Source organism: Misgurnus anguillicaudatus, chromosome 1, assembly GCF_027580225.2.
Source record: "Misgurnus anguillicaudatus chromosome 1, ASM2758022v2, whole genome shotgun sequence".
Classification (NCBI taxonomy): Eukaryota; Metazoa; Chordata; class Actinopteri; order Cypriniformes; family Cobitidae; genus Misgurnus; species Misgurnus anguillicaudatus.
In genome coordinates, this window is record NC_073337.2 from 25,914,704 (window position 1) to 25,941,153 (window position 26,450).

The 26,450-nt window shown below is 34.2% G+C and overlaps 2 protein-coding genes across 3 annotated transcripts in view; both read right to left on the minus strand.

The window, feature by feature from the left end:
• Window positions 1-5,380: 5,380 nt before the first annotated feature.
• On the minus strand, window positions 5,381-14,694 carry LOC129432688 (uncharacterized). Its single transcript, XM_055191255.2, has 6 exons — window positions 14,597-14,694; window positions 13,795-13,857; window positions 11,816-11,918; window positions 11,134-11,303; window positions 10,919-11,041; window positions 5,381-7,944 (listed from the first exon to the last, which is right to left on the minus strand). Exons 2-6 carry the CDS (start codon window positions 13,839-13,841, stop codon window positions 7,344-7,346), a joined length of 1,044 nt encoding a protein of 347 aa, XP_055047230.2. The 5' UTR covers window positions 13,842-13,857; window positions 14,597-14,694; the 3' UTR covers window positions 5,381-7,343.
• A 9,571-nt stretch (window positions 14,695-24,265) lies between these two features.
• The window catches only part of cand1 (cullin-associated and neddylation-dissociated 1), a 28,339-nt gene continuing 26,154 nt past the window's right edge, over window positions 24,266-26,450 (minus strand). For both annotated transcript variants that reach the window (XM_055190273.2, XM_055190272.2), the window contains exon 15: window positions 24,266-25,457. In XM_055190273.2, coding sequence (XP_055046248.1) covers window positions 25,233-25,457 — 225 coding nt within the window. In that variant the 3' untranslated portion in view covers window positions 24,266-25,232. The remainder of the gene's footprint in view (window positions 25,458-26,450) is intronic.

Genomic DNA, 26,450 nt, shown 5'->3' on the forward strand with positions numbered 1-26,450 from the left:
AGACGAGCAGTTGTGGTTTAAAAGTGCATATTTTTTCTTTTTCTTGCCAAAAATGACAATCATTTCGCTAGATAAGACCCTTATGCCTCGTTTGGGATTATTTAGAGTCCTTTGAAACTGCAATTTTAAACTGCATTAAAACTGTTAAGTGTTGGGGTCCATTAAAGTCCATTTAAATTAGAAAAATCCTGGAATGTTTTCCTCAAAAAACATAATTTCTTCTCGACTGAACAAAGAAAGACATCAACATTTTGGATGACATGGTGGTGAGTAAATTATCTTAAAAAAAAATAAGAAAATTGACTAATCCTTTAAACCTTTAGTTTTAAAACCTTGCCTTTGGTCCGGTAATATGATAAGAGCAAAAAATATAGAAACAACTATTGAGGTATTTGCTATCATTTATTTTATTATTCAAAATGTAGTAGAGTGAAATTCGCCTTATATTTAAAGATGTAATAATCATGATTTTGTATTCATGTGTTTTGCATGTAAACTGTAAAGCTCACCTTTAAAGAATTTAAAGAAATATTTCACCAAAAAATAAAAATTTTGCCATCATTTTCTCATCCTCGTGTTGTTTTAAATCTGTATGAATTACTTTCTGATTAACAAAAAAGAAGATATTTTGATAAATGATGGTAAGCACACAGCTGATTTTAACCATTGACTTCCATATTAGGAAAAACAAATACAATGGAGTTCAGTGGGTACCATCAGCTGTGTGCTTACCATCATTTATTAAAATATATTCATTATCATTTATCTCAAAACATACATCAAATTTGTTTTTCCTACTATGGAAGTCAATGGGTACCAGCTGTGTACTTACCATCATTTATCAAAATATATTCATCATCATTTATCTCAATACTTCCATATTATTTGTTTATCCTACTATGGAAGTCAACGTGTACCATCAACTGTGTGCTTACTATCATTTATCCAAATATTTTCTTTGTCATTTATCACAATACTTCTATAATATTTGTTTTTCATACTATGGAATTCAATGGGAACCGTTAATTGTGTGCTTACCATCAATTATCAAAATATCTTCTTTTGTGTTCATCAGAAATTCATACAGATTTAAAACAACATGATGATTAAAAAATGATGATTTTTAAGTGAACTATCCATTAACGGAGGCTAAGCAAAAAAATTACACACAAGACATGTGCACAAGTTTAATAAGCTTTTGAAACAAACAAAACAACAACACAACTGATAAAACTGTATTCAATGGATGTTTTATTTCCCATGAGCTTTTTGTTTATTTGTGCAATTTTATATGAGAATAAAAGTCATATTCCCACAGTACAGAATAAAAAAAAACTTTTGTAGAAATTTGAGTGTTTTTTTTTTAAACATAGGGTCATTAAAAGCAAATATTGTGCAAATATCCCTCCAGACATCACTTTTAACACTGTGGTTATCCAGTAGCATTACACAATGTGATCCTATAGGTTTGCCCAAGAACAGTCTTATCGCACCCTCTAGTGGTCAAATGATTCCATTGCATATTAAAATACCATAACAGCAGGGGTGTGCTTAATTTATGCCCCCAAGTGTCCCAACTAAGGTTGAATGCCCTGTGCTATAAACAGTGACATATTTTGTTCACTCCAAAATGAGCCAGTATTGTCACTTAACTTCTTCTGCTTCCCATATAACAAAAAATATATACATTTCTCTGGCCAAAAATATATTTTAAATACAAGCTAAATACATTTTATACAATGTTGTGCTTAATTGAATATATTTTTGAATTTAAAAAAATACTTAGTTTTAACATTTATATATCAACATATATTTCAAAATGTATTTCAAGGGCAAGCAATACATTTCTAATTTTACATCCCATTTGGATTTTTTAATTTTTGCCTAAATATATTTTAAATATATGCTAAATACAAACTAATTTTATAAAGTAAATTTTTTGAAGTTAAAAATTTATTTCATTTTACCTTTTTATGTTTACAGGTTCATAACCAAAACGTTTTTCTTCCAATGTGACGTGAATATATTTTCTTGGATTGAAATATATGGAGGGCTAAATATATTTTTGAATGCTTTAAAATGTATTTACTTTTAAAATATATTTCAATATATATTTTTGTAAAATATTCCAAAATATATTTCAGCAAATATATTTTTTGGCAATTTTTAATATATATTTGGGTTGACTTCTCAGCGTAAATGTCAATATGAAATTAGCATTATTAATTAAAGTTTAAAATTTAGAAGTGGGTATACCCCATTCCATCTAATAAAGAAATGGGTACATTGCTATACCCAACACTGTATAACAGGTTGTGAACTATTTCCTTATGTGACGAAACCCCAACTAAAGTTACTTTTTGTGATTTACTGATTTCTACATAAAAATCGGTAAATAATATAATAATGTAAAGAACATTCTGTGAAAATATAACCTTGATATATTTAATATTGACTGAGTGAGGTCATGTCAAAGACTGAAATCAACGTGATGCCAGAAAACACTGCAGTTCTGTTTAGTGCCTCATAAATACACACCGTTCCTTTAAGATTTGGTATACCAATATACAGTATCAACTTCAGCTAATGACATTTGTCAGCTGTGTGTGTGTTTTAAACTGGAGCCCATCCTGACGATATTCCCAGTAGGAATGAAAGGAATTCCTATCAGTGGAGAGTATAGGGCAGAGCGGTGCCGAAATGGGAGACTGGGGGGTAAAATATCAGCTTGGGTAATACTTGACCAGATAATCGGAGCGTGAAACCAGAGAGCCATTACACACACACACAGCACACGAGAAACAAACCACATGCTTATATACACACACTGAGTCAGCAGAGAAGTTAACGCATGCCGTACTTCATCTGAAAGTGATAGGAATGCTGGGATTGTGACCCTGTCTTAAAGGTGCAATGTGTTCGTGATTTGACTGTAACAGTGGAGAATTTGAATTTGATGATAAAGCTGAAAAAGATTTGTAAATCTATCCACATTTCAATAACAACATCAAGTCACATTCAGCTTAAATATCTGTTTTATTTCTGCAACACAACACAGTGTCGGGTCAAAATCTGAAGCTGGTCATCGGACCGTTGTTGTAATTCTAACATAATGTGAACAATTACAATTCCCATTTTCTGTTTAATCATTACAAAATGTTTCATTAAATAAAGAATATTTAACCTCCAAATTTACGAGTCACTTACAGATAATCATTATCAACCATTCATACATTTGTCAAGCCTGTGTAAAAGTGAAACAAAAATTAACAGTCTTAAATGAAACATGGCAGCTTTACATGGATGAAAAACAACACTGTAAGGGATGTAAATACAGTACACTCGATCGCTTGTTGCAAATTGGGACGCAGCTTTAGTCTATGACGCGTATTCACGAAAGCAGCACTCATGCGTCATGTGTCAACCATAGATATATTTATACATAGATTCGTCAATCAACCACTCCATAGATGTCAGCCAGGGCAACCATCCGGGATCTTTATGGATACTCATTTCAACATACTTGTGTATTGTGTTGGGACACACTCATTCTAATTTTATTTAGGATGGATAGTATGAAATTAGGACGCAGGGTGAAAAGTATTCTCGTCATTTCATAAAAATTGTGAGTTGCATTGCTGTCTATAGGGGCTCAGAAAGCTCTTAAATATCTTCATTTGTGTCCCGAAGATAAACGAAGGTCTTATGGGTGTGGAACGGGGTGAAGTAATGGTTTAAGACAGTATTGTTAAATTATTAAACAGGCTAATCGCTCAGTGGACAGATTTTAGCATAAAATTAAATATGCCATTAACCGTGATTAGGGTTCATTAAAAGGACTCTTAAATTATAACACACTAAAAGTGAATCAAACTGAGGCTGTCAATCACTAACATTTGTTGAACATCTGTGTTTCAATGAGGAAATTAAATCATACATGCTCACAACAACATGTTCATTTTAATTTTGGGTAAACTATCTTTTAAACAAAGTCTTTAGTGTCTTGGACATTCAGCTTAACTAAAAAAATTTAATTGATTATAGGGGAGAGCAGGGGCGAAAGTACCATTTTTCAGACATTTACATTTCACACATAAATTTCAGTTTTATCAAATGTTTCAAAAGCAACCTGACAGTACAAACTTGAATTGTTGAAAAAAAATTAACAGTTTGAACACTATAAAATAAAATTAAATCAAATTAAAATAATATAATTTTTTTAACATTTAAACCCGATTTACTTTTATTTTGAAAAACTCTGAGAAGTCAAACTTCAGGTCAGGATGTGTTAGAGCACTAAATAACCTGTAGATTGATCAGTACTGTAACACATGAAACCAGAAACACAACGCGTGTTTCTGAGCGATTTAGGAATTTACTTATTATGGTTGAAACCAGCTTTCCGGACCTAGATGTGCAAAAAGGTAAGGAAATAACGCTAAATTTGTCAGCTCTGTCAAGGGTTGCGCGCTCAAGATGCTGTGATAGTTTAGAATGCAAATGTAATCAAATGTAAACAATCGCTTTGTTACTTTCGTCCTGCGTTACGTTCGCCCCAGTTCTCCCCTACTTTAAAAAATTAAATAAAATAACTAGTGCAAGATAGCGTTTGCAGTCTCTTCATTCGATTTATATATTTTATCTCTTGTTTAAATGTGTTAAGACTGCGAAACACCTAGCGACTAGCACTGATGTAACTGTTTATTTAGTCTGTGCAAGAAGTGATAAGACTGCAAAACACCTAGCGACTAGCATTGATGTAACAGTTTTCTTTGTCTGTTCAAAAAGTGATAAGACCGCAAAACACCTAGCGACTAGCGCTGACGTAACTGTTTTCTTAGTCAGCGCAAAAAGTGATAAGACCGTAAAACACCTAGCGACTAGCGCTGACGTAACCGTTTTCTTAGTCTGTGCAAAAAGTGACGAGACCGCAAAAAACCTAGCGACTAGCACTGACGTAACCATTTGCTTAGTCTGCGCAAAAAGTGATAAGACCGCAAAACACCTAGCGACTAGCGCTGACGCAACCGCTTTCTTTGTCTGACTCTGCGCAAAAAGTAATAAGACTGCAAAACACCTAGCGACTAGCACTGAAGTAACCTTTTTTTAGTCTCCGCAAAAAAGTGAAAAAAACGCAAAACACCTAGCGACTAGCACTGATGTAACCGTTTATTTAGTCTGTTCAAAAAGTGATAAGACCGTGAAACAGCTAGCGACTAGCGCTGACGTAACTGTTTTTTTAGTCTGCGCAAAAAGTGATAAGACCGCAAAACACCTAGCGACTAACGCTGACATAACCTTTTTTAGTCTCTGCAAAAAAGTGACGAGACCGCAAAAAACCTAGCGACTAGCGCTGACGTAACCATTTTCTTAGTCTCAACAAAAAGTAATAAGACCGCAAAACACCTAGCGACTAACGCTGACGTAACCTTTTTTAGTCTCTGCAAAAAAGTGACGAGACCGCAAAAAACCTAGCGACTAGCGCTGACGTAACCATTTTCTTAGTCTCAACAAAAAGTAATAAGACCGCAAAACACCTAGCGACAAGCGCTGACATAACGGATTTCTTAGTCTGCGCAAAAAGTGATAAGACCGCGAAACACCTAGTGACTAGCGCTGACGTAACAGTTTTCTTAGTCTGCGCAAAAAGTGATAAGACCCCAAAACACCTGCCGACTAGCGCTGACATAACCGTTTTCTTAGTCTGCGCAAAAAGTGATAAGACCGCAAAAAACCTAGCGACTAGCGCTGACGTAACAGTTTTCTTAATCTCAGCAAAAACTGATAAGATCGCAAAACACCTAACGACTAGCGCTGACGTAACCGTTTTCTAAGTCTGCACAAAAAGTGATAAGACCGCAAAACACCTAGCGACAAGCGCTGACATAACGGATTTCTTAGTCTGCGCAAAAAGTGATAAGACCCTAAAACACCTAGCGACTAGCGCTGACATAACGGATTTCTTAGTCTGCGCAAAAAGTGATAAGACCCCAAAACACCTAGCGACTAGCGCTGACATAACGGATTTCTTAGTCTGCGCAAAAAGTGATAAGACCGTGAAACACCTAGTGACTAGCGCTGACGTAACAGTTTTCTTAATCTCAGCAAAAACTGATAAGGTCGCAAAACACCTAACGACTAGCGCTGACGTAACTGTTTTCTTAGTCTGCGCAAAAAGTGATAAGACCGCAAAAAACCTAGCGACTAGCGCTGACATAACGATTTCTTAATCTCAGCAAAAACTGATAAGATCGCAAAACACCTAACGACTAGCGCTGACGTAACCGTTTTCTAAGTCTGCACAAAAAGTGATAAGACCGCAAAACACCTAGCGACAAGCGCTGACATAACGGATTTCTTAGTCTGCGCAAAAAGTGATAAGACCCCAAAACACCTGCCGACTAGCGCTGACATAACCTTTTTCTTAGTCTGCGCAAAAAGTGATAAGACCGCGAAACACCTAGCGACTAGCGCTGACATAACCGTTTTCTTAGTCTGCGCAAAAAGTGATAAGACCGCAAAACACCTAGCGACTAGCGCTGACATAACCGTTTTCTTAGTCTGCGCAAAAAGTGATAAGACCCCAAAACACCTAGCGACTAGCGCTGACATAACCATTTTCTTAGTCTGCACAAAAAGTGATAAGACCGCAAAAAAACTAGCAACTAGCGCTGACGTAACAGTTTTCTTAATCTCAGCAAAAACTGATAAGATCGCAAAACACCTAACGACCAGCGCTGACGTAACCGTTTTGTTAGTCTCAGCAAAAACATGCAATCTGTCCTTTGCTTTGAAGCAATATTTTTAACAAATCTCACAGTTATCTGTGTAATAAAAAGTGTAAAGCAAGAAACTTATATTTCACTTCAGTGGGAGACAAAGAATATATACTCATAGGGATCTCAACACCCAGGAAAATGTATGGCATTATTTATAAAACTCCTTTGAGGAACTTCCTGTACTTCCTGTGGAACAGTACAGACCCCAGGGTCCAGCTTCGACATGGCTTAATGATCCTTTGTGTTTCCATGGCAACCAGATGAATGATGAGATGTCATACAGCCGTGTCTTGACTAAACAAAACTGTGCACAGGAAAGTCACATGAGCTCCAGTTGAAAAGTTTTTGAAGCACCTTTTTTGTAAGCGTAAGTCAATAAATTTTGACTATGTTAAGAAATTTTGTAGATAAACTGGTACAACATGGCAATAGCAATGCCATGGTCACGGGTTCGATTCCCAGGAAACGCACATACAAAAACTATCATTTGAATGCACTGTAAGTCCTTTTGTATAAAAGTAATAATCAAGATTTAAGAAGTCAGTCAAACATAAATCATATATCTCAAGCCGCATGTCTCATCCCTGTGCGGCACAGGCGTTTCGGCGACGGTGTTGGGCAGGTCATGGTTATCTTGGGAAACTTCTGTCCCTGAGAGTTGCAAAGCTCCACAGTGCGTTCCATCAGTGAGCTGTATGGACCCCTGCACGCAGACAACACATCCACCTGATCCTGTCGACAAGGAACAGGGATCTGCGGAAGAGCCGTGCGATAAGGCAGAGGAGAGTGGAGGATCTGGCGACAGAGTTGCTCCTGAAACCCAGAAAAAGGATCCAACAGGTGGGTCGCCAGCGGGCAGTCAAACACTCGGCCGTTTGATGCATGAGCTTTCTTCAGCACAGACCTCAGGGGCTGGCACGCTCTGTCAGCCTGCCTCATCTGCTGTACATCATGAGGACTGATAGGATAGACTGCCTGCACTACCGGACTTTGGAAAGTTAGGCGAGATCTCGGGGACACTCCAGAGGCTCCAGCAGTGGCTATGCAGGGCTCATTTTCTCCAACATTGTGCACCTTGAAAGACAGAGCTGTCTGGTCGACAGGAGCAATTTTCGGATGGATGAATGCATGAGTGGGTTCTGTATTGAATTCCATTTTCTCAGGCCTTTTATAAAAAAGGAAAAATTAGATGTTGAAAAAAAAGAGGGGAACAGATTATAATACATACTTGCAAACATAATGCATGACAAACACTGAGGTATAATTAGTGAATGTACTAATCTCATTTACCATTGTTCATTCTTAATATTGGGGATGTGATCTATGGCATGTCAGTGTTGAAATTATGGTTTATATTTTTAACTTTTTGACTAAAGCCAGTTACCAACCACCAACACCTAGCATCACACTAAAAAGCCCTCAAAATGTATTAAACATACAGAATACAGAATATTTTAAAAACCATATAGCAGCACCCTAGCAACCCCATAGCAACACACTACAAAACCATCAAAAATGTTATTAACCATAGAGCTGCACCATAGCAACCTCATAGCGACACACTAAAAACCTCTCAAAATGTGTTAAACAAACAGCTACACCCTAGCAACCTCATAGCAGCACACTAAAAACCCTCAAGAACTTTAGCAAGCATAAAACAACACCCTAGCAACCTCATAGCAACAAAATAAAAAAAAATGCATTAAACATACAGACACACCCTAGTTATGTCATAGCAACATATTTAAAGCTATTCATAATATTTTAAAAACCATAGAGCAGCACCCTAGCAACCTCATAGCAACACACTAAAAACCTCTCAAAAACGTTATTAACCATACAACAACACCCTAGCAACCTCATAGCAACACACTAAACCCCTCAAAGCTGTATTAAACATACAGAAACACCATAGTAGCCTCAACATATTAAAAGCCACTTACAATATCAACCATACAGCAACACCCTAGCAACCTCATAGCAACACACTAAAATCACTTTGTATGTTATGTAAACCATATAGCAACACCCTAGCAACCTCATAGCGACACACTAAAATCACTCTGTATGCTATGTAAACCATATAGCAACACCCTAGCAGCCTCATAGAGACACACTCAAATCACTCTGTATCCTATGTAAACCATATAGCAACACCCTAGCAACCTCATAGCAACACAATAAAAATCATTCTGAATAATTTGTAAACCATACAACAACACCCAGCAACCTCATAGCAACACACTAAAAATCACTCTAAATACTTTGTAAAACATACAACAACACCCTAGCAACCTCATAGCAGCACACTAAAACCCCTTCAGGATATTCTTGCAACTGACACCCAAGCAACCTCATAGCAGCATATTGAAAGCCACTCACAATATGTTCAAAACCATATAGCAGTAACCTAGCAACTTCATAGCAACACACTAAAACCCCCTCAGGATATTCTTGCAACTGACACCCAAGCAACCTCATAACAGCATATTGAAAGCCACTCACAATATGTTAAAAACAATCAGTAACCTAGCAACTTCATAGCAACACACTTAAAAAACCCTTAGAAAACCGACACCCAAATCACTTTGTATACTTTGTAAACCATATAGCAACACCCTGGCAACCTCATACCAACACAATAAAAATAACTCTTAATACTTTGTAAACCATACAGCAACACCCTAGCAACCTCATAGCAACACACACAAAATCACTCTGAATACTTTGTAAACCACACAGCAGCACCCTGGCAACCTCATAGCAACACACTAAAAATCACTCTGAATACTTTGCAAACCATACAGCAACACCCTAGCAACCTCATAGCAACACACTAAAAATCACTCCATATACTTTGTAAACCATACAGCAACACCCTGGCAACCTCATAGAAACACAATAAAAATCACTCTAAATACTTTGTAAACCACACAGCAACACCCTGGCAACCTCATAGCAACACACTAAAAATCACTCTGAATACTTTGCAAACCATACAGCAACACCCTAGCAACCTCATAGCAACACACACAAAATCACTCTGAATACTTTGTAAACCATACAGCTACACCCTAGCAACCTCATAGCAACACACTATAAATCACTCTATATACTTTGTAAACCATACAGCAACACCCTGGCAACCTCATAGCAACACGCTAAAAATCACTCTAAATACTTTGTAAACCACACAGCAACACCCTAGCAACCTCATAGCAACACACTAAAACCCCTCAAAAGCCGAGGATGTTTATCAGGATTTCAGTCACATTAAGATCCAATAATCTTTTTTATAACAAACTCAGATTGATGAGGGAGACATACTGAAACTCACTGCTCTTAAATTAAATAACAAGTACAAAAGGGATGCTCCTCAAACACATCTCATGCTTCACAACATCATTTTAATTCAACTTTATTGAGAGACTGTAATTTTATTTTATGAGCTCAGCTGTAGGGCTGATAGTAAGAAATCTGCATGCTCTCTCTCTCTCTCTCTCTCTCGCTCCCTCACTCTCTCACTCCCTCGCAGCCTAAAATAAATGAGGGATGCAGAAAAACTACTTGCCCACGTGATTCCTGAAACTAACCAGGCTTTAAATCATTAATAAGCAGAAAATGACTCTGCACATATCTGCTGGGTGAGATATCGACTGCCTTTTCATTTCTACTCGGTGAATTTAATGAACAAACTCCCTAAATGCAACAAGAAGTCGAGTCACGCAAAAAATAATGGTCTCCTGCCTACAAAGTGATGAATATGAAAGACAGTGAATATTAAATCTGTTTTCAATGCAAGGCTTTCCAAAATGCAAAAAAATAAAATAAAAATATGTGTGGGTCAAATATTTTTGTGTCTGGGGACTTAATGTACTGTATAAAAAATACCTTAATACATTTATGGCATGTGTCACTTTATTTTATAAAACCTATTTACACTTTTTTTTATAATAAATAACAATTTTGTTTTGGTATCTTAAACTTGAAAAATGGCAGCGGAGCAACTCTGGTGCGATTTTTGGGCGGAGCTATCCGTTTATCCAGCCAATAGCAAAAGGAAGATAGGTTGATTTATTTTTGCTCTTCTGTTTGGTAAATTAGTAATGCAAAATTATTCAAATTAAAGGAGCCAATACCTGTATCCAGCCCTGCAAGGTGGTCTCTGGAGGTCCGTTTCCATCCAAAACTTCTTGGATTTGATAATTGGTGGCAGCATGAAGTCAGTTTTACACCCAGTTCCTTTAACAATCAAACTACACCTGGTATACAATCACACCAGCATTACCTAACGAGTCTAAATAATTTAAATATGTTAACTGGACTTGAAAAAAATAAAACAAGTATTCAGTACCTGGAGTTTATGAGAGGGGGTAAACCGGAAATGACTTTGTGTGACTTCATCTGTTTTGGTTGGAGGGTCAATGCAGTCATTGCTGGCAAGCTCTTGTGACTCCGAACGTCATCATCGTCATCTTCATCCCTGATTGGTTTCCTGACACCAGGTAGGCTGGCAATTACATCCTATACAAGCAAGTGTATTTTTATTGGCAAAGGCCAAATTCTAGTTTTTATCCTAATCCTACCCCCAAACATAACCCTGAACCTAACATTTCACGGGATTAAGGCCGTAGCTGTATCCCATCTAGCCAAAACCAAGAGGTCTGGGACAATATTTTATGGGTGGGGCTAAACAAGTATCAACTTATGCTATAAAAGTTTGCTTCCCTTTAGCTTTTTCTGTTTTTTTGGTATGCTTGGTAAGATGGTTTGTTAAATTCACATTTCCTCCTTAAATATAGTAGGCATGACAAAAAAGCAATGTTTAAAGTTAATTCTTAACAATATGTCAATAAAAACAACTTGAAGAAATGGCTTTACGTATAACAAGAACAAGCTTAGTGATATAGATGAGATAGCGGTAACAGACCTCCCACTTTGCCATTCACTTGCTTCATAAACTTTCATTTTGTATTTTACTGTTGTGATAAAAACGCATTTGTGGCTATAAATTGAGGCAGGTGATGCAGTGTTACCCGTCGTTGCAGAAGTGACACTGGTTCTGAGTAATGTGATGGCACAGGTGACACATCACGACAAGGCGAATGACTCCTGTGTTTTCTGATTTTCTTGGACGACCTGTTGACAGAACATGTGGCGTTTTAAAGCATACATTATAAACAAAATTTCATTTGACCCAACAAATGGTTGAAAATAACCCAGCATTTACCACACATATAACATTTCACATTAACTGGAAACTCAAAACGCTTATTTTATTTAATGCCCAGTTTTTTACACATTTTTACACAAAAATTTACATTTTTAAGTTTAATCAACTTGAATATACAATGTAAAAAGTGAAAGTTGCCCTACTTATAAAACTTTATTTGGTAACACCTAAAAAAGAATTTTAAAAACATATTTTTACTTTAAGCGAAAAAATTAAGGTGAAAAAATAGTTTAAAAAAATGAATTGGTAACACCTAAAATAATCAATAATCAATTTAAACATCTTCAACTTAAAATTTTCACTTGAAGTGAGAAAATGTAATTGAAGTATTTTTTTAAGTTGATCCAATGTTTACTTTTTACATTGTACAATTAATTTTATTTATCGCTGTAAAAAATCCTTATTGCACTTACATTTTTAAGTTTAATTAACTTAAATTTACAATTAATTAGAACTTTATTGACTAGTGAGGAGTTGCAATAAATTATAAAAATAAAGTTGAAATAACTTAAGCTAATTCAACTTACTTTATATAATTTATAGCAACTCCTCAATCAAGAAATTTGAAATTGTATTTGTAATTGTAAATATAAGTTGATTAAACTTAAAAATTTAAGTGCAACAAGGATTTTTTTTACAGCGCACCTATTGATAAAATGTATAGCATGAAATGCACTTCAAGTCACTTTGAATTAAATTTATAAATACAAATGTGTCTATATAATAAGAGGTGGTAATAAGAGTTACAAATTTATACTTAAAGATTTATACATAAAGATTTATTGACCATGCAAGATTTTTTTCTCACTAAAACATGAAATATAATTAAACCCAATGCTTATTATTATTAAATGTATATAAAAAATATTAAGGTTAAATTTCACAAAATGTTGACAGAAGATTTATAGGTAGAAAACATTAAATCACATGAAAATCCTTTAGCTGGGTTTTCAAATACTTACATTTTTTATAATTAATATAATAATTATATTGTTATTTGACATGGTCAAATATTTGATTTTTTTATAATATTAATAATTAACATAATATTTCACAAAATGTTGATAGAAGGTGATTTGTAGGTAGAAAACATTAAATCACATGAAAATCCTTTAGCTGGGTTTTCAAATACTTGCATTTTTTATAATATTAATAATTAATATAATAATTATATTGTTATTTGACAGGGTCAATATTTGATTTTTTTTTATAATATTAATAATAAATATAATATTTCACAAAATGTTGACAGAAGATGATTTGTAGGTAGAAAACATTAAATCACATGAAAATACTTTAGCTGGGTTTTCAAATACTTGCATTTTTTATAATATTAATAATTAATATAATAATTATATTGTTATTTGACAGGGTCAATATTTGATTTTTTTATAATATTAATAATAAATATATTATTTCACAAAATGTTGACAGAAGATGATTTGTAGGTAGAAAACAGTAAATCACATGAAAAGACTTTAGCTGGGTTTTCACAGGCAGGGTCAAATAATTGAATTTTTTTATAATATTAATAATTAACATAATAATTATATTATTATTTGGCAGGGTCAAATACTCGATTTTTCATAATATTAATATAATATTAATAACATTTAATAATATACATTATTAAATGTATATTAAAAATATTAAGGTTATATTTCACAAAATGTTGACAGAAGATGAGTTTTAGGAAGAAAACAGTAAATAACATGAAAATACTTTAACCAGGTTTTCACATATAGACAGGGTCAAATATTAGCATTTTTGGTTGAGCATTACCAATCTCCATTTCCATCCATGACACAGCGTCTGCCAGTAAAGCCCATTTCGACTCTATTCACCCTTGAAGAACACAAGAAGCGTAAAAAGAATGCACTGAGATATTCCTAATTACTAAATAAACTCATTTATTTTCCTCTTCATCCTATAAACAATTGTTTAATTACAAATAAGTATCTGCTTATCTTTACAAACAGGATTTCAAGAATTCCATTACTGTTGAAGGCCATTAACATATAAATAGATGTTTCGTCGCATAAATTCAATGCATGTGCAGTGAAAATATATTTTCAGCCACAGTGGAGATCAGTTATATTTTACTGATACAGCAGGATTGATTTAAATCAATCTCATGCTTCCAGATATTAATCACAGACACAATACGCCATGAAATATAACACTTGTTGCCTGCCCAGTTCCTTCAGTATAAAACAAACCTTTTGTTTCATGTGAAAATTGTCAGTGCCTGCCAGATTATAAGTCTTAAATCAACAGTTAAGCATGGACACTAAATCATTTATTTGTGCCTTTCATTCAACAAAAGATTATAAAAAGTTACGGATATAAATTACATATATCATTGAAGTAGTCCATGTGCATCTCTCATTGTATGATATAAAAATACACTGACCGACATAAAGGTAGATTAGCTGTCAAAACGACCACCTTTGTACCTAAAGAAGGCATAATAGTTTGACATATTTGTACCTATTTAACATAACTTTCGAGAAACATCTGTATAACAAATCCTTAAAACCCAGAACAAACCAGATGTATTAATATCTGAGATGTCAAAACTTACCATGAGCATGTCGGATATTAGCAGGAGCGCTTAGAGATGATCGCCTGACCACTGCCAGGAACAAACACTAAAATCAGGACATAAACATGACCACACTAACAGACAAGTCAAAATCAAAGACAACTAAACTCCTGTCTTCTCATTGGCTAAAATTCTCCCATAACCACACAGAGAGTTGAAAATAGCAGTTGTTTCCTGTAAAATGATTTGCAAATGATCATTAATACTAGTCGTCAAGGTATTTGTCAATATCAATATTTGTCAATATTTAGAGCAATATCAATGTTTGTCAAGACCAAGAAAATATCAATATTTGCAAATATCAATCCGATGTCAAGGGTTTTTTTTGTCAATATTTAAAAAGCGATATCATTGTTTGCCAATACCAAACCATAATCAATATCAAAAACAATATCAACATTTGTCAGTATCAAGGCAATATTTGTCAGTATCAAGTAAATATCGACACTATATTGATATATGCAATATCAAGAAAAAAACAATGTTTGTCAATATCAAGCCAATATCAATATTTATCAATACCAAACTCAATATTTAGTAATTTGTCAATATCAACTCAAAATCAACACTTGTCAATACTGAGCCAATATCAATATTTGACAACAACTGAACAATATCAACACTTGGCATTACCGGAAGCGCTATCGATATCCATCTTCGTCGAACTCTGTGTTGTTGTTTTTTTTTTCAAAATATTTATGCCGTTTAAATATGAATCAATATACAAAACAAATATCAATATTTATCTCTGAAAAAAACACAATATCAACATTTATAACACCAAACCAATATTTGCCAATACCAAGCAAATATTAATATTTGCCAATACCAAGCCAATGTCAATATTTATCATTTCCCAACACAATATTAATATTTATAACTGTCAAACCCAATATCAATATTTATCGCTGTCAATACCAGTCCGATGTCAATATCTGTCAATACCAAGCCAATATCAATATTTGTCAACGGCTGAACGGTATCAACATTTGCCAATATCTGAAACACTATCGGTATTCCGCGCCATCTAACTGTTTACTTTTTTAAATTTATGTGATGTCAATATTTATAAATAGAAAAAAATCAATATTTATCTCTGGAAAAACACCAAAAACAACATTTGTCAATATCAAACCAATGTCAATATTTGATGACAGAGAGTAAATATCAATATCAATATTTGTCAATATCAGGCCAATATCAACATTTGTCAATACTGAGCCAATATCAATATTTGTCAACAGCTGAATGATATCAACAGTTACCAATATCTGAAACACTCGATATTCAGCGCCATCGACCTGTTTGCTTTTTTTATCTATGTGATGTCAATATTTATCAATATAAAAAAAATCTATATTTATCTCTGGAAAAACACCAATATCAACATTTGTCAATATCAAACCAATGTCAATATTTGATGACAGAGAGTAAATATCAATATCAATATTTGTCAATATCAGGCAAATATCAACATTTGTCAATACTGAGCCAATATCAATATTTGTCAACAGCTGAATGATATCAACAGTTACCAATATCTGAAACACTCGATATTCAGCGCCATCGACCTGTTTGCTTTTTTTTATGTGATGTCAATATTTATCAATATTTTTAAAAATCAATATTTATCTCTGGAAAAACACCAATATCAACATGTGTCAATATCAAACCAATGTCAATATTTGATGACAGAGAGTAAATATCAATATCAATATTTGTCAATATCAGGCCAATATCAACATTTGTCAATACTGAGCCAATATCAATATTTGTCAACAGCTGAATGATATCAACAGTTACCAATATCTGAAACACTCGATATTCAGCGCCATCAAACTCTGTTTTCTTTTTTTTTTTATGTGATGTCAATATTTATCAATATTTTTAAAAATCAATATTTATCTCTGGAAAAACACCAATATCAACATTTGTCAATATCAAACCAATGTCAATATTTGATGACAGAGAGTAAATATCAATATCAATATTTGTCAATATCAGGCCAATATCAACATTTGTCAATACTGAGCCAATATCAATATTTGTCAACAGCTGAATGATATCAACAGTTACCAATATCTGAAACACTCGATATTCAGCGCCATCGACCTGTTTGCTTTTTTTTATGTGATGTCAATATTTATCAATATTTTTAAAAATCAATATTTATCTCTGGAAAAACACCAATATCAACATGTGTCAATATCAAACCAATGTCAATATTTGATGACAGAGAGTAAATATCAATATCAATATTTGTCAATATCAGGCAAATATCAACATTTGTCAATACTGAGCCAATATCAATATTTGTCAACAGCTGAATGATATCAACAGTTACCAATATCTGAAACACTCGATATTCAGCGCCATCAAACTCTGTTTTCTTTTTTTTTATGTGATGTCAATATTTATCAATATTTTTAAAAATCAATATTTATCTCTGGAAAAACACCAATATCAACATGTGTCAATATCAAACCAATGTCAATATTTGATGACAGAGAGTAAATATCAATATCAATATTTGTCAATATCAGGCAAATATCAACATTTGTCAATACTGAGCCAATATCAATATTTGTCAACAGCTGAATGATATCAACAGTTACCAATATCTGAAACACTCGATATTCAGCGCCATCAAACTCTGTTTTCTTTTTTTTTTATGTGATGTCAATATTTATCAATAGAAAAAAAAATCAATATTTATCTCTGGAAAAACACCAAAAACAACATTTTTCAATATCAAACCAATGTCAATATTTGATGACAGAGAGTAAATATCAATATCAATATTTGTCAATATCAGGCAAATATCAACATTTGTCAATACTGAGCCAATATCAATATTTGTCAACAGCTGAATGATATCAACAGTTACCAATATCTGAAACACTCGATATTCAGCGCCATCAAACTCTGTTTTCTTTTTTTTTATGTGATGTCAATATTTATCAATATTTTTAAAAATCAATATTTATCTCTGGAAAAACACCAATATCAACATGTGTCAATATCAAACCAATGTCAATATTTGATGACAGAGAGTAAATATCAATATCAATATTTGTCAATATCAGGCCAATATCAACATTTGTCAATACTGAGCCAATATCAATATTTGTCAACAGCTGAATGATATCAACAGTTACCAATATCTGAAACACTCGATATTCAGCGCCATCAAACTCTGTTTTCTTTTTTTTTTATGTGATGTCAATATTTATCAATATTTTTAAAAATCAATATTTATCTCTGGAAAAACACCAATATCAACATGTGTCAATATCAAACCAATGTCAATATTTGATGGCACAGAGTAAATACCAATATTTGTCAATATCAGGCCAATGACAATATTTATCAATGACAATGTCAATATTTGTTGATACCAAGCCAATATCAATATTTGCCAATAGCAAAAAAATTCAGAGTTTCCACAAAAGAGATTTTTGGTTGCTGAAATAACCAGTCAAGGTTTTTAAAACATTTCTTTCTCACCTTTATATAGTTTGAAGAACCTCTCCACTACAAAGAACGTTTGTGCATCGTTCTTTATGAAACCGCGAAAGAACCGTTCTTCATAAGATTGTAGAGATTTAACTCTGGCACACAGCTAGAGAGTAAGCATCATTAGTGGGATGATATGAGTTACAGCGCTCATCAGGGGGTGAAGTCTCTACATTGTTTGAATCCGGCTTAGAGGTGAAACATTAAGCTCCTGGCTTTAAAGCTGCTTCAAGTGACTGCTCGGCGGGCCATAAAGGGTCTCTGTCAGCAGCGGGGAGGTATTAATCTGCAGCGCATGAACGCTATCCAGACTTTTTACGGCCTCCTGCTGCGTTCTCCCATAGGGCACCGCAGTCAAACACTGCGACATCGACATAAAAAACACATTCCATCTTTAACAATGATTAGCTTTTTTGGTCTCGCTCGCTTGCTCACAATGATATCATCACATATACACACAATTTGGAAGAAAAGCCTGTGTGCCTAAAGTATCTTTTTGCATTTGAAATGTTACTGGGAAGTTTACTTTAGGATACTTTGGGTCAATCAATATGCATTTTTAATGCCAATATCTATATTTAAGGCATGATGGCAATAGCAAACCTGATATCACAGCGAAACATTACAAGGTTGCCATTTTGTAAGAATTCATTCAATTTTTTGAGTCAAACAAAATCTTACTGTTATAAAGGAAAAGAGTAATTGTGCAAACATCAGCTTTTAATGACTATTCATATTTTTTAATGATCGTCCATATTCGACAGAGTTGCAATGGCGGCCATCATCCATCCAAATAAACAATCACGCCTTTGCATTAGCCCTCACACCTTCAATGTAAATCAGGCCTATATGTAAATAGAGATTTAATAGCATTTGCGTGACTCATTAGCGTGCAAATTGGAAACGGGTTCATTTACCCTACGACGAACATAGCTAATTTCATGTTTCCAGCTTATAAAATATCTATTAGATAGGACTCCACGTTACCTCACATTAGGATGGGATTCTGTGGCATGTTGACATGATATTTCAAAGTCGTGAGCGCTCATAAAAATAATTTTGGCTGGGTTTTGTTCGCCATGTGTCAACGACGATGACCTTTGCAGCATTACTGCATTTTTAATGATTAACACTGAGGGAGTCACATAGGAGCTGACCAGGCCCTTACATTATTACGAATCGTAAAATAATTTCCGGCTTGCACCAGGTGAAGTTTAACATCAAAGTTATGCTTTAAATGTCTGGAGGGATGTTAATCTAATGTAGCTTGAAGAATTTATCAGATGATTTTATTCTGAGTAAAAGAGAAAGTGCAGGACATAACTTGATTTGATTTCCTGGTTATTTTTTTAAATATTAACATATTCAGTAACATTATTATAATTCTGACAAACAAGCAGTGAACACGGCCAGCTTTGTGTATAAATTTACAAACAAAGGCAAACATTATTTCAATACATGCACAACAGAAGAGTTTATAACTGTATCAAAACTATAAAATAAGATTTTTATTAATTTTTTTTTTTTATTGAAGAACGTTAGTCACACTTCGTTTGATGTCAAAAAGCTAGATTGCATTTTCTATATATTATGGTGTCCAGGCAGAGGCGTCATGCCCATTCAAACTAAGGGGGCACGTGCCCCCTTGGTTTTTTTGAGCCAATGGATTTTGCATCCAACCTCAAAATCAAATAAGCGTCCATTAATCTGTTATTGACTTTTAATCTATTTAATATGCACACTATTATACATTCTGTGCTGCATCCTTGTCACTTTTCGGAGATTTTCGCCGTTTTGATAGTGTTTTTGATACATGTTACATTACTTTTATTCTGGCGGCAGCTGGTGCTGCAGTCAGCGCAGTCGCAGACGTCATCAGCGTCTGGGCGCGCTCATGAGCTCTCTGCTGTTGCTGGCTTGTTGCTGCATTTGGCTATCTTAGGAATTAAAACGTGTTAGAAACGCCCACAACATTTCCAAACCCTAATGTGCAGTTAACCTCCTCTGTGTAGAAAATGTATGGTTTTAAATGTGACCGTCTCAACGTTATATTAGTAGAGATTCAACTTCTTGGCACAACGCCAAAGTTCGCCAGAGTTCACGCGGGCGCGGAATCTCACATGCTCACATATGAGGTAAAATTTAATGCAAAAATCCTTTCCTCTAATAATTTTATCTAAACATATTTTTTTAAATCATTATTGAACATTAAAATCAATCACGTGTCTATAGCTTATGTCATTTTCGTTGTTTATATACTTTATGGATTTAAAATTACATTAATTTTATATGATAATGCAGTTGTTGTGCAAAATGCATTAATGACACAATTAAACAAGCCATTAAGACTTTAATAAATAAAACATGCCGTTTCAGATGTAAATATGATGCAAATGTGTCATTATTCCGATTGAATAGTATTTGATATGAAAGTTAGTCATCACATTTATTTTGGAGGTTTTTGCATGAAAGCAGGGGTTTTCAGATTGTTAGAAATGTAAGTGCCATGGAAAAGACTGAAAGCTCTATAATATTTCGTTTGATGTCTGTGTATGCACAAATTTCTGTGAGCTGTTGACACTGTGCCCCCTTAAAAAAATTGGTGCATGACGCCCCTGTGTCCAGGACATCAATTCAAACTTTAAGCACCTGTTGCTCCGCTGTATAGCAAGATGATATCTGCTGATACAGAATTCTCACAGAGAAAACTCAGAAAAACAGTTTTTGCACCTTGTCTAATTTACTTAAATGAAACAAGTTAATACAACACAATTTTTTATTTTTTTTTGTCTCAACCTATTTTTATAATGTTCAATCTGCTTTAATTTAAAAAATTACATGAACTCAATCATTTTATATTGGGAGCACATTAATGATTTTTGTTGCTATTACTTACTGGGCCGTGAATCTGTATTTCCCAGCATGCTTTGCATGTAACTGCCTTTGGAGAGTATTTTTTTTAATAAAAAGTTATTTTATGCATTTTTAGGTAAAGAGAAAGACTTTATAGTGTTTAATGTTGGTTTATCTTATTGATTTAGAAGAGTTTGTGTTATATTTTTACGAATTGTTTGGTTACAATCGTGCAGAAGAGTGGCACTTGTGGTTAAGTTGTGGATGTGACGTACGTACTTCTTTTAAAGAGCACTTACATGTATCTCTTCTCACATGTTTAACAAATGTGTCATTAGCATGCTAACGTGTGCTTATGCTAATTAGTATTATATAGAAACTGACAATTGGTTTAACTAGACTTTTTTGCTTGAGTGAACTTGTTTAGTCTTTGTTGAACAGACCAGAATTATTGCGTGGAAAAGTTTTCCTTAACTGAATGAAGTTTATTGAACAAGATATTTTTATGACCAATGAAAATATATTTATTAAGCTGGTGCAACAAAAGATTATTTGTTTAAATTAACTTATTGTATTCTTGTTGTACAAGCCTAATTTCGTGGAAAAGTTTTCCTTAATTCAATTATGTTGAATGAACAAACCATTTTACATTAACACTATAGATCCCTGGATAATTATACAGGGTTGAGCGAATCCAAAGGCGGCGTTTTTAAAAGTATAGTTTACCCACGTTGTATTAAATAATTTGTTTAATCAGCTGAGATTTCAACTTACTATTATTTATCTCTTATTTATCATGTCATAAGTTGAAGCAACTCATCTCTTATAGTAGTAAGTTGAAATGACTTGTAAATCTGAGTTTTAAAAAGGCAGCAAAGAAGTTTACAGTGCACATTTGAACTATTTTGTCACCCTCAAGTACCTTTGACCCTGGACCACAAAACTAGTCATACACTATAAAAAATATGCAGCATTTTTGTCAAATCAACACATTTTATGTTACTTTAACTTAAAAAATGAAGGTAAAGAATTTCAACTTGATTTATAAGTTAAGTCAACTTTTTAAGCCAAAAGTTAAAATAGTAGGTTGAATTGACTTGCAAAACCAAGTTGTTTTAAGTATCACAGGTATATAAGTAAAAGCAAAAAATACATTGTATGGCTCAAAATGATCGATTTTTCTTTTATGCCAAAATTCATTACAATGCAGAATGAAGTTAAAAGAACTTGGTTTTGCATGTGAATTCAACCTTCAATTTTAAGTTTTGAGCTGTGATAAGTTGAAATAACTTTAAAAAAAAACTAATTGAAATTGCTTAACTTAATTCTTTAAGTTTTCTATAATTTTATGTTGATTTGACAAAAATGCTTACTTTTTTACAGTGTAGGATATTAAGTAAGGATCGTGTTCAATTAAGATATTTAGTAAATTTCCTACCATAAATATATAAAAAGTGTATTTATCATTAGTAATATGTTTGGCTAAGGACTTCATTTGGACAACTTTAAAGATGATTTTCTCAATAATTAGATTTTTTTGCAGCTGCAAATTCCATCTTTTTAAATTGGCTATTATGATGAATAAATCTAAATTTAGAAAATAATCAACCCTTATGACCGGTTTTGTGATCCAGCCAGTGTTCAAATTGAGGGGGGGCTGGGGTGGTCCCAGACCTCCTAAAAGCATTGAGGGACCCCCTATAAAGCACAAAAATATAAATTGGGGTCCCCTGGTTCAAAATAAAATTAAAATATGAATTTAAAATTCTTGTGCTGCACTGCCACAAAGCGATACTGTCCATTATTTGTCCCAATTTCACAATAAACGTAATGTCTCAAGTGCGCCTCACAGAGTTTTCTGGAGGAATTGACAGATGATCTGCGTGTAAATTATATTAACCTCGTTGAAGAATCTTTAGTTATTATCTTTAGTAATCTTTAGGGTTAGGGGCTTAATTTGTGAAATACCAGGGACCCTATAATGGGGGGGCTTAGCAAAGTACCCCCATAATCTTTGATATAATTCGAACACTGGGTCCAGGGGTCACATTTAGGAGGACAGTAAAAGTAGGAAAAATAACAAATAGTATTATTTAATAGTGTCCCATTTTCTGTGGTTTCTTTTCATGTAAAGCTGCATTGAAACAATTGTAAAAACACGCTATATTAATAAATTTGACTCGACTGTATGATTTAAAAGATTTTTAGCAGAATACTGACGGCTCACTGACTTTTTAGCTTGAAGATTTGTGTAATGTCCCAGGTAAAAACAAAGTATACTTTGAATGTACTAAAAATATCCCACAAGTACAATGATATTTTTGTTCTAAATTAAAGTGTACACTCCAAAAAACAAACGGTGCTATATAGCATCAAAACTGTTGCCCCGGATCGCAACCATAGAAGAACCGTCTCCAGCGCCACACAGCACCGGCGAAGCACCTGCGCAGAACCACACAGGGGCCATACAGCACCACTATAGCACCACATATGGTTCTACAAAGCACTACATGGTTCTACACAGGTGCCCCACCGGTGCCACACGGCACCAAAAATGGCTCTTCCACGATTACGAGCAAAGAACCACTTTTGGTGCCATATAGCACCGTTTGTTTTTAGAGTGTAAAAGTTTAACACTAAAAACATACGAATTGAAAGTATCAACTCTAAAAATGGCGGGTTATTTTTTTTAAACCAGAAAAAGGGACGAGCCCAGCCGTTGGGTTGAAGTGCACCTATTTCATTGCTAAAAACATTATTTTGTGTATTTGATATAATACAAAGTGTTGGCATGGTTTATGGTTCAAATAAGACATTTTCCACATACCGTATATATTTTTGTATCTCCAGATATCCCCGTCTTCCTCAACACTTTGATTTTGTACAAAACTCATCGATCTGAAAAGCTCTGTATCCCTGATTGGGAGCTTTTTGACCCAATGCAGAGTTGAAAATAAGCATTTTATGGAGTATAGTTTTACTTAAGTGCACTTGAATAAAGTATACTAAATACTAGTAATACTTAAATTGATTTTTAGTGTACTGAAATTAATGGTGTCTTAAAATAAAAAAATGTATATTAAGAACAAAACTAGTGCATGAAAAAAGTATATTTTAGTGCACTTTTACATTTGAGTATTAATTTAAACATTCTTTACCAGCTATTGAAAAATTATTGCACGAGTCATATGAACTACTATTATGATTAAAACGAAAAAGATTTCAACTATAAAAAATACTCGACAGAAAAAAATATGTCTGCAACAACACAAGGGCAAGAACATGACAGAATTTTTATTTTTGGGTGATCTATTCTCTTTAAAGCAACCCAACGGATGTAAATAGCGCGAGAGCAACACCCTTACGACATCAGAATACAGTCTAGCACCTGAAGAGAGAATATTTTATTCACATATGTGCGTTCCATACAGGGCAAATATTTTCTCATAACAATGTTTGATGTCATTTCACCTCTAAATGCTTGAGCCAAACTAAACTGTCAACAAGTAAAAAAGAAAAAGGTTATGCAAACTGTGTGCAGCTGAATTCTCGTTTATCTGGAGGTGTGACGCATGCCAATGACTCGAATTTTGCAAACGGCGGGAATGTAATGAAATGTGATGAAGAAAAAATAAAGTACTCTTAATTATTCAACACCTCTTCGGGATAATATTCCTATTTTGCTCTGTATTTGCCGACGGTAAAAAGAGATGATGTTTAAATCGTACAAAAACCTAACTAGTTTGATAAGCAAATGGTCCTGAAATCATTCAAGCCCATCGAGTGCTATCGTTTACCCCGTGGATCCCAACTTGATTGGTCTGCAGTCTAGAAATGCAAAGGATAAATCTCCCATATTAACACAAATACTGCGGTCCACTTTTACACAATCAACTCATTTCAGATGATCGGTCCCTCAGAGCCACACTTCCGAAAGCCGCGTGCATGTGGAGGTACGTATGGATCCTCTGGAATTATGAAAATTACAAAAAAAAGATGGGTGAGGAATGGAAAACAATGAAGCGATTTCCTGTCGCTTATAAAAAAAACAAATCATGTGGTAATAAGCTTCGAAGCTTAAGAGAATAAATGTCTGTCCTTTAGTAAGTTTTTCTCATTTTTTTAATTTTACATTTTTCTTTTCCTCCTATTCTGGATTCAGTGCAATGCATGGAACAATACAAGGGTCCCCAGGGGCGGTTTTCTTTGTGGATTTTTTGGGAGCGGCGTTGATTGGTGCGGACGCTTAACTGGTGTCCATGGATTCCATGTTGGCGCTGGAGGAGTCCCTCTGGATGCTGTCAAAGATGGCGGCTAGCTCGGGATTGGAGCTGATCTGAGACTGGAACTCGCTCATCAGGGGGCTTTTCTCCGCTTCTGGGATGGTTAGCAGAGCTACCACCGCACGCATGGCCGACCGCTTGAGCTCGTCCTGTTTTTCAAACTCTTGCTTTACAGAGTTCGCCTTTACCTGGGGAGAAACGATTGTTTTGAGCAAAAGTCATTTATGCATTTGGCAGATGCTTTTATCCAAAGCGACTTAAAGTGCATCAAAAGTACAAATGTTTTATCAGCATGTGTGTTGCATGGGTTTAAACCATAGACTGTAAAAAAAGATGGACGCCGTGATGCCGCTTCCTTTTATTGAATCACGCCCAATTCAACCACAACCCTTGAACCTCTCATTTGGCTTGCTAAAATAAGATAAGTTAAATACAAATACAACTAACAACTTAAATTTAAAGACACAAAATAATACACTATATATTAAAAACAGTTTTTTTTAATTATTTAAAGAGCACCTATTTCATTGCTAAAAAAACAACATTATTTTGTATATTTGGTATAATACAATGTGTTCGTGTGGTTTATGGTTAAAAAACACTTTATTTTCCACATACCGTACTTTCTTTGTAAAGCTGTGTCTCTGATTGGCCAGCTAATCTGTATGTTGTGATTGGTCTGAATACCTCTGACCTCAGCCGGAAATGTGACGCTCCTTACCCTCTTTGAAAGATTCGCGCACAATGCAATGCTAACAGGAGTTATCATACAGGTTGTGAGTCCGAAGCGGGAGGAATTATGATAATGTCGGTCTTGTCTACATCACCGCTCCCGGGAAATAAACTGTTGCCTACAATCCATGTGTTTGTTGTAGTATAAGAAAATAAATTTACATTGGAGACGATAACTTGTGTCATCTTTTACTTTGGGGTTTCTACCTTTTGCATATCGTTAACATGAACCAATACACACTAACACACCAAAGGAAATGTAAAAACATGAATTGGACAATAGGTGCTCTTTAAAATGAACAACTAGTCTATCACAATGTGTTGGAAGGCAAAATTAACAATCTTTAGTTCACACAGTCCGTTTTAACTAACATTACGCATGTTTTCTTAGCTAATAGCATTTATTAAATAATTAAGCCGTCAGATCCTGTAGGTCGGTTAGTACAGTT